Source organism: Tenrec ecaudatus, chromosome 5 (assembly GCF_050624435.1).
Source record: "Tenrec ecaudatus isolate mTenEca1 chromosome 5, mTenEca1.hap1, whole genome shotgun sequence".
NCBI classification, from domain to species: Eukaryota; Metazoa; Chordata; class Mammalia; order Afrosoricida; family Tenrecidae; genus Tenrec; species Tenrec ecaudatus.
The window spans coordinates 78,535,977-78,555,818 of NC_134534.1; the positions used below are offsets into that span (position 1 = coordinate 78,535,977).

Consider the following 19,842-nt stretch of genomic DNA (forward strand, 5'->3'; position numbering starts at 1 on the left):
ATATTTATACTTTATAATTACTTTAAAATTCGTTAAGTATAGAAATGGCAGGGTCAAACTTTTTTTTTAACCTGTCATTCTTTTTTTTAACATTTTATTAGGGGCTCATACAACTCTTATCACAATCCATATATATACATACATCAATTGTATAAAGCACATCTATACATTCTTTGCCCTAATCATTTTCAAAGCATTTGCTCTCCACTTAAGCCCTTTGCATCAAGTCCTCTTTTTTCCCCTCCCTCCCCGCTCCCTGCTCCCTCATGAGCCCTTGATAATTTATAAATTATTATTTTGTCATATCTTGCCCTACCTGGCGTCTCCCTTCACCCCCGTTTTTGTTGTCCGCCCACCAGGGAGGAGGTCACATGTAGATCCTTGTAATCAGTTCCCTCTTTCCAACCCACTCACCCTCTACCCTCCCAGTATCGCCCCTCACACCCCTGGTCCTGAAGGTATCATCCACCCTGGAGTCCCTGTGCCTCCAGCTCCTATGTGCACCAGTGTACAACCTCTGCTCTATCCAGACTTGCAAGGTAGAATTTGGAACATGGTAGTGGGGGGTGGGGGTGGAGGAGGAAGCATTTAGGAACTGGAGGAAAGCTGTATTCTTCATCGGTGCTACGTCGCACCCTGACTGACTCATCTGCTCCTTTAGACCCCTCTGGGAGGAGATCTCCATTGGTTGACAAATGGGCTGTGGGTCTCCACTCTGCACTTCCCCCTTCATTCACTATGGTAAGATTTTTTTTTTATGATGCCTTATACCTGATCCCTTCGACACCTCGTGATCGCACAGGCTGGTGTGCTTCTTCCATGTGGGCTTTGTTGCTTCTGAGCTAGATGGCCGCTTGTTCACCTTCAAGCTTTTAAGACCCCAGACACTATCTCTTTTGATAGCCAGGCACCATCAGCTTTCTTCGCCACATTTGCTTATGCACCAGTTTCTCCTCAGCGATCAAATCATGGAGGTGTGCACCCAATGATATGATTTTTTTGTTTTTTGATGCCTGATAATTGATCCCTTCAGAACCACGTGATCACACAGGCTGGTGTGTTCTTCCATGTGGGCTTTGTTGCTTCTGAGCTAGATGGCCACTTGTTTATCTTCAAGCCTTTAAGACCCCAGACGCTATCTCTTTTGATAGCCGGGCACCATCAGCTTTCTTCGCCACATTTGTTTGTTCACCTGCTTTGGCTTCAGCAGTTGCATCGGGAGGGTGAGCATCATAGAATGCCAATTTAATAGAAGAAAGTATTCATGCATTGAGGGAGTGCTTGAGTAGAGGCCCAAGGTCCTTCTGCCACCTTAATACTACAACTATAAATATAGGCACATACATCTATTTCCCCATCCTCACATATATTGCATGTACATGTCTTTGTCTAGATCTCTATAAATGCCCTTTGCCTCCTAGCTCTTACCTCTATTTCCCTTGACCATCCTCCTGCCCCACTAACATGCTCCGTCCCCACCTGGGTTACAGGTATACCGCTTCTTTACGTTACCTTACCCTTGATCATTCCCTACCAGGCCTGCCACTCCCTTTTCACCACCAATTTGGATCCCATGTTGTTCCCTTGTCCCTGAGTTTGTTAACACCACTTGCTTACCCCTCACCTCCCCCTATCCCAAGTCCCCCCGGAACTGTCAGTCCCGTTGTTTTTCCTCCAGATAGTCCATCCAGCCTATCTTATTTAGACAGACCGGGTCAAACATTTTTAAACAATTAAATAAGAACTGAAAAAATGCAGTTATCTGCTCTCAAAAGAGTACTCACAAAAAGAATTCAACTTTAGACTCATACAATAAGAACACATTTGTAAAAATTACAAAACACTGCTGTAGGAAATTATAGGAGACTAAAATAAGTAGACAGATGTTCCATGTTCATGAATTAGAAGACAATATTATTACTATACCAGCAATATCTACAGTGGCTCAAAAGTAACAATATTTATGAGGATGGTGCAAGACTAAACCACGTTTCATCCTCTTGTGCACAGGGGTAACTATGAGTCAGAATTAACTCGACAGTACCTAACAATAATACCCAAGTAGATCTACAGATTCAATACAATACAAAATCAAGTATCTACAGTCTTCTTTACAGAATGGAAAAGCCAACTGTCATATTTATTTGAAATGGCAAGAGGCTCTAAATGGCTAAAAAAAAAATAGAAAAGGAGAGAGAGTAGAACAAAGAGGATACATATTTCCTGATTATTCTCTCTATATAGCTCTAGTCATCAAAACAGCCTCATAATGTTATAATGATAGATACAAAGAACAATGGAATAAAACTGACAGTCCATAAGTAAACATACAGATCTACAAAGTCAAATGATTTTTCAATAAGGTGTTAAGTCCATCTGATGGGGAAAGAAAATGGTGTGAAAAAATTTAATATCCACATGCAGTAAAGTTGACCCAAGATGCCAACTTCATATCAAAACAAATCCCAAGTGGATTAGGGAACTAAGTATGAAAACTACAATTAAATGTTTTGAAGAACAAGCAGAGACAACATTGGTAGGACTGGCTTTTCACAGTGGGATATCTATTATAATAACAAAGGTGTAAACAGCAGAAATAAATAGAGAACCTCATAAAAACTGAAGACTTGTTCATCAAAAGACTTTACCAACCAGATTACTGAAGATACAAGTGCTATCACAAAGAGTGCTTAAGATCTAGCAATTCCACTCCTAGCTATGGTCCCATGGACTTGAACGCAGAGGCTCGGGGTCTGGTATAGCAGCACTATTCACAACATTCAAGATGTGAAAACAACCTAAGTGCCGACCAACAGATGAATGGAGGAACAGTATGTGTTACATATACAAAATGAGATACTACTCAGCCAGTAGGAGAATTAAAGTCTTGTGATATGGACATGCTATGACATGGATGGATCTTGAAGACATTGTGCTTCATGAAATAAGTCAATCATAAAAGGCCACATATTCGATACCGGGAGGATGAAGGGAGGGTGGGGTTGAATCTATATATAACCTCCTCCCTTGGGGACGGACAACAGAAAAGTGGGTGAAGGGAGAAGTCTGACAGTGTAAGATATGACAAAATAATAATTTATTAATTATCAAGGGTTCATGAGGGAGAGGGGAGCGGGGAGGGAGGGGGAAAATATGAGGAGCTGATGCCAGGGGCTTACGTGGAGAGCAGAAGTTTTGAGAATGATGAGGGTAACAAATGTACAAATGTGCTTTATACAATTGATGTACATATAGATTTTGATAAGAGTTGCATGAGCCCCAAAGAAAATGATTTTTTTTAAAGGCCACATATTAAATGACCTTAGTAACATAAAAAGGCAAAGGCATAAAGACCAAAGGTTACACTATGGGGAGGGCCATTGCTTACAGAGGACGCACTTTGGGTTTACAAAGATGAAAAAATGTACTGTTTAAAGGTATAGTTGCAGAATCAATTACTATGAATATGGTCCATAAGTTGTAAAAAGTTCAATTGGCAAAACTCATGTGAGAAAAATATTTATAACACAAGAACCAAAAAAAGTAAAAAAGCTGACAAAGCCACTTATTGTGAGGTGGCTTGAAGTTTCGGATCACGGTTTCAAGGAATATACTGGTTAACTACCCTAACAATAAGTATGTTTAGGGCTTCTGTTCTACCTCCTACACTTCACAAGCCGCCATCCTAGCCACAACATATCACTGTGCCAACCTGGACCAAAATAAAAGGAGAGTCCGGAGTGGAAATGAAATCTGTAGCTCACTGTTTCCATGAACAACTGCCTTCTTAGCCATGAGCCCAGAACTAATAAGGCGTGGCTAACACTACGAAGCATTTTGATCCAAAGTGGGCTATATGAATCTTGATAAAAAGGAAAATGTGAATCCACATGTGACCTCTTCCCTGGGAGAGGGACAGCAGAGAAGGGGGGAAGGGAGACTCCGGATAGGGCAAGATATGACAAAATAACGATGTATAAATTACCAAGGGCACATGAGGGAGGGGGGAAAGGGGAGGGAGGGGGGAAAAAAAAGAGGACCTGATGCAAGGGGCTTAAGTGGAGAGCAAATGCCTTGAGAATGATTGGGGCAGGGAATGTATGGATGTGCTTTATACAATTGATGTATGTATATGTATGGATGGTGATAAGAGTTATATGAGTCCCTAATAAAATGTAAAAAAAGAAAAGAGGAGAAAAAAATGATTAGGGCAAAGACTGTACAGATGTGCTTTATACAATTGATGTATGTATATGTATGAGCTGTGATAAGAATTGTATGAGCCCCAATAAATTGTTAAAAAAAGGAAAAAAATTGCACATAAAAAAAAGGAAAATGCGAAACGGAATTCAATCTTTCTGGAGTCGGGGGTGCTGGGTGAACCTCCAAAATTATTGCCCTGAGATAATCATTGAACTTCATACCAAAATGGTCCCCTAAAATCTTAAAAACAAACCATATGTAGTTTAACTTCATGGACACGTGATGTCTACCATTATGCTCTTTTAAGAATCCTCTTTCTGTGATCAAATTCACAAAAGCAACTCAAGAGAGCAGAAAGGAAAGTTAGGGGCAGTCAGTTCATGTCACCGGAGAAGAAAAAACTCGGGATTGGAGGGGAGGTGTTTGCACAGTTTGAGGAATGTAATCAATGTCACTGAATTACAATGTAGAAGTGGTTGAAATGGTGTACACTTTGCTGTACACAGTCTCAAAAACAAATGAAACTTTTTTTGTTTTTTTTTCTTAATTTTATTTATTTTGCTGTTCAGAACATACACAGTCATCTGGCAGGAGATATTACAGACACTCCCATAACCAGTCACACACACCACCTACTCGGCCCGTTCCACCACCAGCTTGGGCTCTACTGACTCAATGGTTGTAGCCAACACCTGTTCTGTCTTCAGTTTCTCTACATAATCAGGAAACGGAAAGCCACATCCATGTGCCCTTCCACTATGACAACAACCTAGAGACAGGTAGTGCTCACTTCAGTGCTCCCAAACTACTGAATGAACCCATGCCCAATTCACCCAACTGGGAAAATCAAAACACAACAACAACAAAAACAAAATCTGTGAGGAAAAAAAGCATACAATCAAAAATAAAATTATACCACAATGTCTCAGAGACAACTTAAAGTCACACAAGGAAGGGGAAAAAATGGCTCAAGCAAATAAAGAAGTAGAAAATGTCCTGAGGAAGATAAGGGAAATGGAATTACCAGACAAAGAATGTAAAAGTTCAACACTGGGTCTTTCAAGAGATTAAATAAAATATAGGCAAAGTCAAAGATCCCCAAATTGCTACCACTGAGTTGATGCCAACACATAGCAGCCCTCCAGGACAGGGTAAAACTGCTCCTTTTGGTTTCTGAGACTTGAAGCTCTTAAGGGTGTAGACAGCCCAATCTCTCTCCCATGGTGCATCGGTGGGTTCTAAAGGACAACAGACTGAGAATTCTCAAAGAATGCATTAAAACAATACAAGAAACCAAAGAATGTATCAAGACAAAGAAGACTAACTAGACCATCAGAAACCATAAAAAGCTGCAATTAGGATTCCAGAAATCAATGCTAAAATTTCCGGAAAATGTTACATGTAAAAGAAGGCAAAATATTAATATTAAATCAGTGGAATACAGTATCAACAAAAGAAAATTTCTTTGACACCAGTCTATTAAAGGAACAATCAGAAAAAGAATGAATAAAAATATCAGAAAGAATTGCGTGAGACATAATCAAGAGAAACTATTTATATGTGATCAGAATTTTCTAATAGGAAGAGGCACACACTCAAAAAAAAGGAACATTTTTCCCCCTTAAGATTTGTTGACAGAAAACTTCCTTAATACCTTGCAAGGCCAAGAAATAACCATTTAAGAAGCTCAAGAGGGGAAAAAAAGTAGCTCAAGGAACCAGAAGTAACACAGACCCCAAAAGAAAATCACAAAGACATATCAGAATATAATTTCTAAAAACAAAGACAAACAAAGAATCCTGAGAGTATCATGGGTGAAAATGAAGGTGAACAAATAAATTAATCTCTGACTTCTCAGCAAAAACCACACAGGCAAGAAGGCAATGGGAGGAAACATGCAAAACCCTGAAAGAAAAAAATTGCCATGGGAGCAAATGAAGGGGGAGGAAGAGAGAGTGGAGCACATCCTAGCCCACCAAGCCTGGAGGATGATATGCCCGCTCTGAATAGCTAATGCATAGAGAGGACCATAAAGCTGATACCACTATGAGACACGCCATCCCTTGCTGGCCCAAGACCCTAAGGAGGGCAACACTGGAGACTCAGTGTCAGGACTGGCCCAGACTGACCCTGTAACACCTAGGTAAACCACTAAAAGCATGTGGCAGAGCAACCGTGGGAGCAGAGCAGGGAGCCCCCAAGGGAGTACAAAGGACAGACTCTGGGGCCAGAGCATATTATCCCATTGGACCTGACTGAAGGACATGCCTAGAGATCAAAAATCAGACCTTGATCTATTTGCAGGTTTTTCTTTCTTTTATTTTTTTTTACTTTAATTAATTTATTCGTTTATGGGTCACTGGTTTCCTTTTTTGTTGTCATCGCTGTGTTCTCATTCATCGCCTATCTTGCTGTGGCTTGATTTTCGGTGCATATTATCTCTACAGATATATCTAGATAAGATAGGCTGGATGAATAGTCTGGAGGAGAAAACAACGGGACCAATGGTTCCAGGGGGACATAGGAGAAGGGGAGACAGGGGTAAGGAGGTGGTGTTGACCAACCCAGGGACAGGGGAGCAACAAGTGATCCAAAATCAGTGGCAAGGAGGGTGTGAGAGGCCTGGTAGGGATTCAGCAAGGGCAAGGTAACCGAGAGAAATTACTGAAACCCAAATGAAGGCTGAGAATGATAGTGGGATAAGAGGAAATTGAAAGGAAATAGAGAAAAGAACTAGGTGACAAAGGGTATTTACAGAGGTCTAAATACTGTCATGTACATACGTAAATATATTTATATAGGAGGGTGGTGAAATAGATCTACGTGCATATATTTATAGGTTTAGTATTAAGGCAGCAGATGGATATTGGGCCTCCACTCAAGCACTTACTCAATGCAAGAACACGTTGTTCTAATAAATTGGCATTCCAGGATGCACACCTTTCCGACACAACTGCTGAAGAAAAATGTGTGCATAAGCAAATGTGGTGAAGAAAGCTGACGGTGCCCAGCTATCAATAGCATCTGGGGTCTTAAAGGCTTGAAGGTAAACAAGAGGCCACCTAGCTGAGAAGCATCAAAACCCACATGGAAGAAGCGTACCAACCTGTCTGACCACGAGGTGTAGAAGGGACCAGTTATCAGACATCAAAAAACAAAAATTCTTATCAGTGGGTGCCCACCTTCCCGATATGATCACTGAAGACAAACGTGTGTATAAGCAAATGTGGTGAAGAAAGCTGATGGTGCCCGGCTATAAAAAGATATAGCGTCTGGGTTCTTAAAGACTTGAAGGTTAAACAAGCGGCCATCCGAATTCTACCTTGCAGGGCTGGATAGGACAGAGGCTGTACACTGGTACATATGAGGGTTGGAGATACAGGGAATCCAGGGTGGATGATACCTTCAGGACCAAGGGTGTGAGGGACGATGCTGGGAGAGTGGAGGGTGAGTGGGTTGGAAAGGGGGAACTGATTACAAGGATCCACATGTGACCTCTTCCCTGGGAGAGGGACAGCAGAGAAGGGGGGAAGGGAGACTCCGGATAGGGCAAGATATGACAAAATAACGAGGTATAAATTACCAAGGGCATATGAGGGAGGGGGGAATGGGGAGGGAAGGGGGTGGAAAAAAGAGGACCTGATGCAAGGGGCTTAAGTGGAGAGCAAATGCCTTGAGAATGATTGGGGCAGGGAATGTATGGATGTGCTTTATACAATTGATGTATGTATGTGTATGGATTGTGGTAAGAGTTGTTTGAGTCCCTAATAAAATGTAAAAGAAGAAAAGAGAAAAAAATGATTAGGGCAAAGACTGTACAGATGTGCTTTATACAATTGATGTATGTATATGTATGAACTGTGTAAAGAATTGTATCAGCCCCAATAAATTGTTAAAATAAAAAAATTTTTAAAAATAAATAAATAAATAAATAGACAAGCGGCCATCTAGCTCAGAAGCAATAAAGCCCACATGGAAGAAGCACACCCGCCTATGTGACCACGAGCTGTCGAAGGGATCAGATATCAAGCATCAAAGAACAAAAAATCATATCATTGTAAATCAGGATGGGTGCAGAGTGGAGACTCAAAGTCCATCAGTAGGCAACTGGACACCCCCTTACTGAAGGGTTGTGGGGAAGAGATGATCCCAATTCTACCTTACAAATCTGGCTAGACCAGAGGATGTACACTGGTACAGATAGCAACTGGAAACACAGGGAATCCAGGACAGATGACCCCTTCAGGACCAGTGGTCAGAATGGCGATGCCTGGAGGGTGGAGGGAATGTGGGATGGGAAGGGGGAACTGATTAAAAGAATCTATGTATAGCCTCCTCCCTGGAGGATGGATAGCAGAGAAGAGGGCGGGGGCGGGGAAAGTCTGACAGTGTAACACATGACAAAATAATAATAATTTATGAATTACGAAGGGTTCATGAGGGAGGGGTGGTGGGGAGGGAGGAGAAAAATGAGCAGCCGATATTAAGGGCTCAAGTAGAAGGCAAATGTTTTGAGAATGATGATGGCAACAAATGTACATATGTGCTTGACACAATGGATGGATGTATGGATTGTGATAAGAACTGTATGAGCCCCCAATAAAATGATTTTTTTTAAGTTGCCAACCAGAAATTATATTTCAATTACAATGGTCCCTCAAATACAATGGCAGAAATAAGGACATTTGTAGATAAACAGAAAATAAAGGGACTTGTAAAATCCAGGCCAACCACTTGGGTAATGCTAAATAGAATTATTTGGACAGAAAACTAACAACATCAGATAACACACTGAGATCGGGATACCTGACCTCACCCAGAAAACAACCTAGATAAAGAACTTCCAAGATTAAAATAAACACACAAGACTGAAAGGGAAACAGAAGCATCAGTTTGTAAAAGACAACAACTACAAAACATAAAGAAGAAGTAAAAGGTGTATTTGCAACACTTCCTAATGGAGAGGAAGACGATGATATAAAAATAATACAAATGGCTTTAATTATAGTATGAAAAAAACAAATTACAAGATAAGCACAAAGAAAACTAATAACATTTATAACTAAAAAGAGAAAAAATGACTCAGTAAACACAATATCAACAACAAAAGAAATGAAGAAAATCCGAAAATAAAATGAACTCAGCACAAAATAATACATAGAATACACACACACTCAGTCAAACAGCAGCAGTAGAAACATATACACGGAGTTACATTGCGTGCACATGGATTAAATTCACTAGTCAAGAAATGGTTCAAACCAAAATTTAAAAACAAAGATTTTAAAACGTGATCCATGAATCAATTTCCAACAAGACACTTACCTTAGGGCAATGGTCCTCAACCTTCTTAATGCCCCGACCCTTTAATACAGTTCCTCATGTTGCGGTGATCCCCCGCACCATAAAATCATTTTTGTTGCTACTTCATAACTGTAATTTTGCTACTGTTATAAATCAGGTGACCCCTGTGAAAGGGTCGTTTGACCCGCAAAGGGGTCACAACCCACACGTTGTGAACTGCTGCCTTAGAAAAAAATTATTAAAGTAAGTTAAATATCAATGCAAAAAAAATTAAGCAAGCGAAAAAGAATAAAAGTAACAATATAACTAACTGATAAAGTAAACTTTAAGGCAAAAACCAGCATAAGAGCCATTATGTACTGATTAAGGGGTCGATCTAACTTCAGGTAATACACACAATGACTATACACACAATCAATGAAAAGGACCTCGACAATAGTACAACTAACAATACGGAAAAATTAGACCGTCCCATGAGTATAACGGGAAACATGACCAATCGTTTACAATGAAGGACAAAACAACTTGAAAGAAACACAAAACACATTCTTATCCAGCACACATGGATAATTCTCCAGAACAGGCCAGGTTACGCCACAAATACAGCCTCAGCAAATTTTAAAACACCCAAAATACTACAAAACATATTTCTCAGATGCCAACTCTGTAAAATTAGAAATCAATAATAAGAAGATCTAGGTAAAGAACATCTAAGTATATGAAAATTAAAACTGCTTAAAAACTACAGGGTAATAGAATAAACTAAAAACTGTGATTTAAAAATCCCAGCATTAAACAAAAATGAAAACATAACAAAACCTTTGGAGAACAGTGTCTAGAGGACAACTTACAGCAACAACTTCATGCACCAAAAAAGAAGGAAAAAAATACAACTAACATCTAATGCGACAACGCTTAACAATTAGGGGGGGGGGGGGAAACAGCAAAAATGCCTGCAATCACCAGAAGAAACCATAAAAATTGGGGCAGACATGAATGGAACAAGAAATAGCTTCTTTAAAAGGGTTAATAAAATTGACAAACAGAATTGTATGTGAATGGATATATTGGATTGTGTAAGCTATGGCAGAAAAAAAAAGAAAAGCTATTATAGTAAAAAAAAGAAGAAAGTATGGTAGAAGAGGGAGAGGACAAGGAGAACTACTATCTAGGAGTTCAAGAAGAAAATGTTTGAAACTGCTTGATGTGATTGAACTATGGAAAGTTATGATATCTGTAGAAGTTCCCAATAAAGTTATTAAAAATAATAGTAAGTAAATAAAACAGACAAATCACTGGCAAATTCAACAAAGGAAAAGAAAATTGCATGAATGAGAAGTGAAATCGGTGCCATCCCAATAAAACCAATTTCAAGTGTTTTGGGGGGTAGCGATTTAAATTAAATTAAATTTGGCAGCAGCATATCTGATGAAAAATTTCTAAATTTACTGAAAACAACACTCTGAATAACAAAAAGACAAAAAAAATCCAATGAAAATTGGATAAGGACCATGAACAGGCATTTTACCAAATAAATCACTCAAGAAGCCAGTAAATTCTTCTTCATAAAATCTGTTTCTCTAATTATTGCTCAGCATATAATAGGCACAGGACTGTGAATGGGACTATGCCAAAGCATATATAGAGTTGGTAGAAAATATTCTCCATGGGCATTATTATGTGTAGCAAATATATCCATGTGTCTAACAGCAATATGAGGGCAGAGTTATGGAACTTCTGAGCCACAGCCAAACACAGAAAGAGTCCCTAGCCTTAGCATCTTAGAATCTTATCTCAGGGGCATCGACGTCACTGTGTAGCACAGGCCATAAGGAATGACACAGCATTCTAGAGCTTACTTTGGTCAATAAAGACTGAGCTCTTAAAACGTACAAGTGGTCACTTAAGATTCAACTACTGGTCTCTCCCAGACTACAGCAAAGAAGTGAACATCAAAGATGCAAAGAAACGGTTTGTCTAAAAGGCTAACTGACCATGTGAACTCCAGCATCTTCTGTCCTGCGAACAAAAGTAGATGATGCCCTGCTACTACTAAGGATGACTCTTGTTTTGGATCAAAGTAGAAAGTTCTAGAACAGAGTGGGAAGGAAAATGTAAAACAAAAGTAAAAATCATAAAAAAAGACCAGACAAACAGGTCTCACAGAGACTGGTGGAACCCCTAAGATTATGGCCGTTAGATACCCTTCAAGAGCTCTGGTGATGCAGTGGTTACACATTTGGCTGCGATCCACAAGGTTAGCAGTTCAAAACCACTCTCGGGATCTTACAGGGCAGGCCTACCTTGTCCTATAGGGTGGCTGAGTCAGTATGGACTCAATGACAGTGATTTTGGTTTTCGATATCCCTCAAACCTAGAATTGAACCTACCACAAAGGGTCCTCTTTCAGCCCATAAAGTGGACAATGAGGCATGTACTGCTTAGAACCTTCAACCATACAAGGCCAAAAGGGCAGCATTTACCCCAAAACGAAGCTCAGGAGGCAGGATGCAACAGAACAAACAAAGGGAAACCAAGAAGGAAGTGAGCAGAGTGTTGTTACTTTGAGAGGGTAACAACTAATGTCAGAAAACAAAATGGGCTTAAATTGTTGAATGGAAAATTTATTTCCACTGTAAAGCGTCAACCAAACCACAGTACAATGTTAAAAAATAAAAAAATAAATGAAAAACAGAAACTACAAACAGTTCTTCAAAGGAGAAACACTGACACACAAATGATGGCAAGGCAGTCCAAGGGGTGTGCATCAGCATTAGGAGGTAATGTTATGGAATCAGTTTTCAAGTCCACTCTCAGAGAGACTTTTTAAATATATATTTAGACATTTTTATTTCATAGAATTACAGCCTCAACAATATTTTCGTTACAGATATGTCATCAGACTTGGGCTTAGAACATAGCATGGCTCACGTCATCAATTCCAAGTCTAAATTAGTATTCATTTATGTTTGTGTCTTCAAAGAGTCTTTAACCACCACATTATCTTCATTGGAATTAATTACTATTACATGCAGAAATTATAAACGGAGGTCTCTAGTAAAGCAGAGCTGCTTTTTACAGAGTTGGGAGTAGCCCCGAGGAGTGTGAATTCCTTTCTCATTGACGGATGTTTCCTTGCCTTCCAGGATTTAATCTATTCTAACAATTGATTGAAATAATCTTGTGTTGTTGATACTTCTGATTCTAAATATTATTTTGTATTTTAGTATTTAAGAGTGAGTTTTAGCGACAAATGGGACAGATCAAATCTTCACTCTATAGTTTCTTGTATAAGTTCTGGAAAGTCATTAAACTTCTCTAAGTCTATGCTTCATTTGCAAAAACTGGATAGCTAACTAGTATACCTTACACTTCACTGTGCAGCTCAATCATTCTAAGGGACTAGACTTGGTACCCAACATATGCTGACCACTGAGCAAACGGTAGCAATTTTTATTTTATTACCCTCTTAAAATTAACTACCTAGTCATTTTGACTTTATTCTTGAGCATTTTTATTCTTGTTTTTCTCTATATTTGCTTTATCACAAAATAATTTTCTCTGATAGCTAACCTGAACCTTCCTGATCATTAGCATAAACTCCAACTCAGATACGAGAAAGACAAGCATACCTTTAGCCCTGCCCCATCTCACTGGTGTTCACAATCCCGGGGTGTTAAAACCACAGAGCCCCAGAGAGGGAATGCAAAATGCTGATGTATATGGCTTCCAATTCTTGGTTGTCAACAAAACTTAAAGAGGAATAACCAACCTTGCAACATCAAAAATAACTCTGGTGATCTATTGCTATATATATATATATATATATATATATATATATATATATATATATATATATATATATATATATATATATATATATATATACATATATATATAATTTTAGCATGCAATTCAGAAGATACATATAAAATCAAAAGACAGTATATGAAGAATTCTATTTTCAATTGCCAAATATATTGGAATTTAATAATAAGAGTCCAGGGAGGAGGGGGAGGGGGAAAAAAGGAAACCGAGCTGATTCCAGGAACCCAAGTGGAAGGCGGATTTTGAGAATGACGAGGGCAAAAAATGTATAAGGGTGCTTTGCTCAATTGATGTATGTATGGATTGTGATAAGAGTCTTATGAGCCCCAATAAAAAGATTTATTAAATTAAAAAAAGAATTGTACGAACCCCCAATAAAATGATTAAAATAATTTTTTTAAAATTAAAAAAAAGACTCAGTCTGACCACAGAGATGTTAAATATGAAAAATGTACATTTTAGAATTAATAAAATATGGCACTTTTTTATGTGAAGTGTATGGGCACAAAAATATATGCAACTGGGAAAACAGAATCCTAGTGTTACAATGACATTTTATATATAATAAGTAGTTATCAACATATATCTATTTTGTTTTCTAAATTATAATAAATTTTAAATGCCCTAATAATAAATATATTGATAACTTACTTCAGAAGAAATCTTTAAACATGGAATTCTTTTGTTGTAAATATATAGGGCTATGGGTAAAAACTGAGCCATAGACCACGGTACTTTAAGATAAAATAATGCAGGGAATGGAATAGGAATGTTTGGAAAAGCTTTACAAAATTTCCAACTATTAAAGAAGAAACTATTTTTAAAGCTGATGATGGTGGCTATAAATCTGCTACATTATCTAGGTTCCCCGAGTATACTTTTTGTTTCGCTAGTGTAAGTTTTATAGGGATCTTATGCACATATCATACTCTTTACTCTCCCCTGCACCCCCAGGAAGTTCAATGTATTTGGTGGGCACAGGTGAGGCAGGGCCCAGGGCTTCCCAGGTCTCCATGAAAGCAGGGCCCACCCTTTGTCCAAGGGGCCAGGGGTGTGGGTGTATTTGACTTGGCAGGTATCCGGGATGAGGCGCTTCTCTGTCACCATCTCCTCAAATTCGTCCGCATTAAACTTGGTGAAATCCCATGTGGGTCTTCTGGTTCCCAGGGAACTTGAACTTGGCCCTTTATAAGGCCTCAATCACTTGCTCCTTGTTTTGAAGCTTGGTGTGGATGAGCATGATGACCTGGCCAATGTGGACTTTAGCCTCTCTACCTTGGGGTCTCCCTAAAGCACCTCGCATCCCAGTTTGGAGTCTAGGTTAGGACCACAGAAATTTGCTAGGCCAGAACCATCCAAGAGCAGCAAAGGTTGTCTGCAAGGTCCCTTAGGGCAGCCTCTACATGCCGGTAGGCTGCATACACTACGGAGGAGGAGGATTGCTGTTTGCAGCCATTGCACACCGGCCCCCACAGGAAGGAGGACGGTCAGCTTAACTGGCTGCAGCTCCTTACTCCCTTGTAACGTTAATCTGCGCCAACAGCTTATTCTAAGCACCCGTAGTGATGTTCATTCTGTCCATAGGTCTGAAAAATTAGAACTATGCTTGTCATATTTATTGATGAGTAAACACTTTTTAAAGTAATGGTAATAGTTTTATTTTAAAATATGACAAGTTTATTAGAGGACAGATACTCTAACTTTTTCAATCATGTAAAGCTATGATGACAGATACTCTTCTTCAATTATTTAAAGCTACAAAGGAACTTTTATTTGTAAACTTTAAAACAGTTACCATGCTATGGTAGAGGCTAGAATACCCCAAAAGGCCTGCAAAAGCAGACACCTACCTACCTTTATCCCACGTCAGGGACTACAGTACCAAAGTTCTTAACTGCCAGCAGGGCACTGAGTAATTTTTCATTTCTGAAAAGGGGGCAGTAGGCCAAATAAGTTTGAGAAGCTATATCAAAGTGAAAGGTAGTGTTTTAATGTTCTCCCGCCCTAACTAGGAAAATAAAGAAGCAACCTTAAGACTCTTTAACTGCTATCCAATCACATAATTTAAGGATCTGTGGTCATTTAAGGAGCCCCAGTGACGCAGTGGGTTAAGCATTTTGACTGCTCACGGAAAGATTGGCAGTTCAAACTCAGCAGTTACTGTGGGAGAAAGATGTGGCACTGGCTTGCTAAGAAACACTAGAGAGTAGTTATACTCTGGCCTATAGGTCACTACAAATTGAAATCAACTCAAACAGTAATGACTTTTTGGGTGGTGATTTAAATTAAATCAATATATGGATACTGACATAGAAGGTTTCCAACACGTTGGGCTGCTAATAGCAAGATCAGCAGTTCAAAACCACCAGCCACCATGTGGTTAAAGGGTGAACGAGGCTTTCTCCTGGAGGACTAGTTACAGTCTTGGAAACTCACAGGGGCAAGTCTCCTCTGTGCTCGAGGGTTACTATACGTCTGAATCCACTCAATGGAGGTTTCCTTTTCAGAAAGCAAATACTAGTAAAGTACATATAATAATCTTATTAAATATAAAATGGAAACTCAAGATATATTTATATACTAATCTTATAGGCATTGAAAAGTTTGGAAGAGTCAACATTAAACTGCTGTTAGTGTCTATAATTAAAGAACAGAATTAAGGCTGAAGGTTTCACATGTTATACTTCTTGAGCTTTTCCTTGTTTAAACTTTTAAAACAAACTATGACCTATGCTTAGCAGTACAAACGTAAGAGCTAACATACCTATTTTTAAAGTGTCGCATTTTTACCTACATATCTGAGCACACATGCATGCATTCACATACACTCTCCACATACCCAGCTTCCACACTCGTCCAGCTAAAAATAAGAGCCTGATCCCTTTTTCCCATATTCCCATTACACTAATTTCATCAATGACAGAATTAATTAGTAAACCACTGTCACCAAGCACTGCACTGGATGTTTGTCTACCATAAGAACCATGTTAGATAGTAGCATGTTTTCAATCCATCAGAGACAGGATGTAGGTGAATCTGAGAAGGCTGAGATACATCTATCTAGTCGGAGAGTTCCAAAGTAGATAGGTGTTAGGTTCCCTCCCTAATGAAGCATACTTGCTGGCTTCCAAGAACCCGCCTGCAGTCACTAAGAGGAAGAGACCTGCCAGTATCCTTCCCAGCACAAGCTAAGGCGCACACACACACATTCTCAACACAAGCTAAAGAGAACACAAAACCTGCCTTCTGCCAGCTGCAAACACCAGCCACCGCCACCACTCTGCTACAATAACAAGCTGAACTCACAGGAAAGTGTAAGAAAAACAAGACACTCTAACAAAGCAGTTCTCAACCTGTGGATCGCGACCCCTTTGGGGGTCACACAACCATTTCACAGGGGTCAGCCAATGCATAACAGCAGCAAAATGACAGTGAGGAAGTAGCAATGAAAATAATAACTTTCTGGTTGGGGGTGGGGGTGGGGTCACCACACCATGAGGAGCTGTGTTAAAGGGTCGGGGCATGAGGAAGGTGGAGAACCGCCGCTCTAACAGAAGCATGAAATAAGATCAGAGCGCTTCAGGCCCGAAAAAAACTTTCAAACGCACCACCGAGCAAACTAAATGCACAAGAGGGTAAAACCACCCAGAGTCACCTAGAATCTGAAGACATGCTCAAGGAACACAGCTCTCAGCAGGTCTGCGTGGCCTTGGCTCTGTCATCTAGTTCACACTCCTGGCTGGGCGGTCCAGTGAGGATGCAGAAAGCACCTCGCACAGCATTAACCAGAAGGACCAAGTCTGACGCCTGCTATAGCTACATGAGGCTAGAAGAAAGCAGTTGAATCGAAGGGTATTTCCCGGAGCGTTCCCTTGCATGATTGGAAAACACCGACTTAGTTTTACCTACCCAGGACCTCAAAGGCCCCGATGGTCTTCTCGCCGATAAAGGTGTTGTAGCACTCCAGGGCTGCCAGCAGCATGTCCATCCACTGCAGGGTGGCTCGAAGGCTAAAGGGCCCTGGCAGATGGCTGAGGGTGGGCTGAGCAAGGATGCCAGAAGGCTGGTCACAACAACTTCCTCCGCCTTCAAAATGGTGTACAAGAAAAGAAATGCCTTCTTTCTTGGTAACATCATTCAACCACACAGAAGGAGATTTGTTACCTTAAAAAAAAACAAAAAACAGATTTAAGTCACATATAGCAAACAGCATGTCATCAAAAGAGACATACAAACAGCCAACACACAAACACACAAAAAAGATATTCAATGTCATTAGCCATCAGAGAGGCAAATCAAAACAATGAGATATTATTTCTTTCCTGCTAGGGCGGTGAAGATAGAAAACAAACAGAAAATAAGAAATATTGGATAGGGTACTGGGAAATGGGAATCCTTTCCCGCAGTTGGTAGGAAGGAAAATGGTATAGCCATTATGGCAAAGTGTGACAGTTACTAAAAAAATAAACATAGAAAAGAAATATCATATGATCCACAAATCCCACTACTAGGTTTATGCTCAAAAGGCTCCACAGTAGAGATTCAAACAATATTTGCAGCAATTTTCACAATAGCCACAAGATGAAGGAGAATTTAAGCCTTCGTACATACTAAAAGACATTAGACTGAGAAGTATACTCTATCCCAAAGAACAAATATTATATGGCCTACCTTACATAAAAGACAAGAAAAGGTAAATATATAGAGACCGAAATTTAGTACTGGAATCGCTTCTCGGCCTTTTCGCTAAGATCAAGTGCAAAATTTAGTAATGGCTATCAAGCAGCATTTAAGCTGTACACCTGTAAAAGGTGACCAAAGCTATGCGATAGATATAATCAAAACAACAACAAAGAGTAGCACTGAGCTGTTCATGTGAAGCCTCTTGGCATTTGGCACGGTGGTTTAGAGCAGTGGTTCTCAACCTTCCTAATGCCACGACCCTTAATGCAGTGCCTCATGATGTGGTGACCTCCCAACCATAAAATTATTTTTGTTGCTACTTCATACCTGTAATTTTGCTACTGTGATGAATCAGGTGACCCTGTGAAAGAGCCGTTCAACCCCCAAAGGGCTCGTGACCCACAGGTTGAGAACCGCTGGTTTAGAGATTTAGGGTCATGGTTTCATGGGACATCTGGGTTAATGGACTTAATGTAGTGTATCTGTTTGACTTCCTGGTGACCGAGTGGGTTACTCGTTGGGCTGCTCACCACAAGATCAACAGTTCAAATCCACCAGCTGGTCTCCTGAAGATGTAGCTTTTTACTCCCATTGACAGTTGCAGTCTCAGAAACCTACAGGGGAGGTTCCACCCTGTGCTATGGGATCACTATGAGTTGGAATCGACTCAATGGACGTGAGTTTTGGTTTGTTTGGGTTTTGGTTCTACCTCCTAATTTTTTGCATCACGTTTGGGGTCTCAAAGGCTGACAAACAACCATTGAAGTTGCACCAATTAACCTCTATTTGCCTGGATCAACAGAGGAAGGACAGCCATGGATAGAAGGTGGAGATGAAAGGCATGGTTAATTGCCTACACGAATAACTGCCTCCTTTGCCATGAGTTCAAAAGAACTGAATGGTGTCTGGTTACCATTACTAAACATTCTAATCAAATGTTCCATAGAAGAATTCTGATTAAAAATGGGAATATGGAAAACAGAATGTCAAATTTCCATGGAATCCAAACTTTCTGGAGGCCTGGAGGCTAGATGAAGTCCCGCATTATTGCTTCGAGAAAAATCTTTAAGCCCTAAATCAAAAGTATCCACAGAAGTTTTCTTAAAACCAATAGGCAGAGGCTTACTGGCTGAATGGGATGCTTCTGAGCACTTACTTATTGGTAGAGCTAAAAGAGCTTGGAAATACTTGCCCGAGCAGGGCACGGTCCAGGTCCACAGACAGAAGGCCACAAGGAGGCTTGCCTCTGGGCATGGCTGATAGGAGCTTATTCTTATCAGAGAATTACATCTAAGCATTTCTGATCCTGAATTATGACCCGAGACTTCCACTAAAAAAAAATCCAACACCAGTGAGTATTGTCTGTGAGTTCTGTACAGCCATGGCAGGGAATGATTGAAACAGGCAGAGTAGAGTGCAGTGGGAGGATGGTTGGTATGGCGATTGGTAAAAAGTTAGGAGTGTGGAGGCATGTAGGGCACGTCTGTCTCAGAGGTATCAAAATAGGTAGCTTATGCTGATGAATGTCTTGTTTTCTTTTTTAATTGTGACCTGGGTGAGGATTTACATAGTAATTTACACAATAAAGCATTTTTCCATTCAACAATTCATGGATCTTTTGTTACATGTCACTGATTAGAATCACCACAAACTAACATCTCATCCCCTTCCCTCCCTGTATTTCCTATTTCCTTTCTTTCCTAACTCTTCTGAACTTTGTCCCGGGATAAATGCTGCCTGCCCTTCCTTTTGATTTCAAATAGCTCATAAGGAATGCAAATCTCTCTAGGGTTACTGCCCCCTTTATAAATCTATTGTTTGGTT

General features: G+C 39.9%; 1 protein-coding gene and 1 non-coding gene across 2 annotated transcripts in view; both read right to left on the reverse strand.

The window, feature by feature from the left end:
* PRKDC (protein kinase, DNA-activated, catalytic subunit) overlaps positions 1–19,842 on the reverse strand; it is a 208,396-nt gene that overhangs the window by 141,594 nt on the left and 46,960 nt on the right. The window contains exon 31 of the mRNA XM_075549648.1: positions 17,245–17,499. Within this exon, the coding sequence (XP_075405763.1) occupies positions 17,245–17,499 (255 nt within the window). The remainder of the gene's footprint in view (positions 1–17,244; positions 17,500–19,842) is intronic.
* Positions 14,705–14,841, reverse strand: LOC142449593 (small nucleolar RNA SNORA70). The gene has a single exon (XR_012784731.1). It is a non-coding gene; the product is annotated as a small nucleolar RNA SNORA70 (small nucleolar RNA).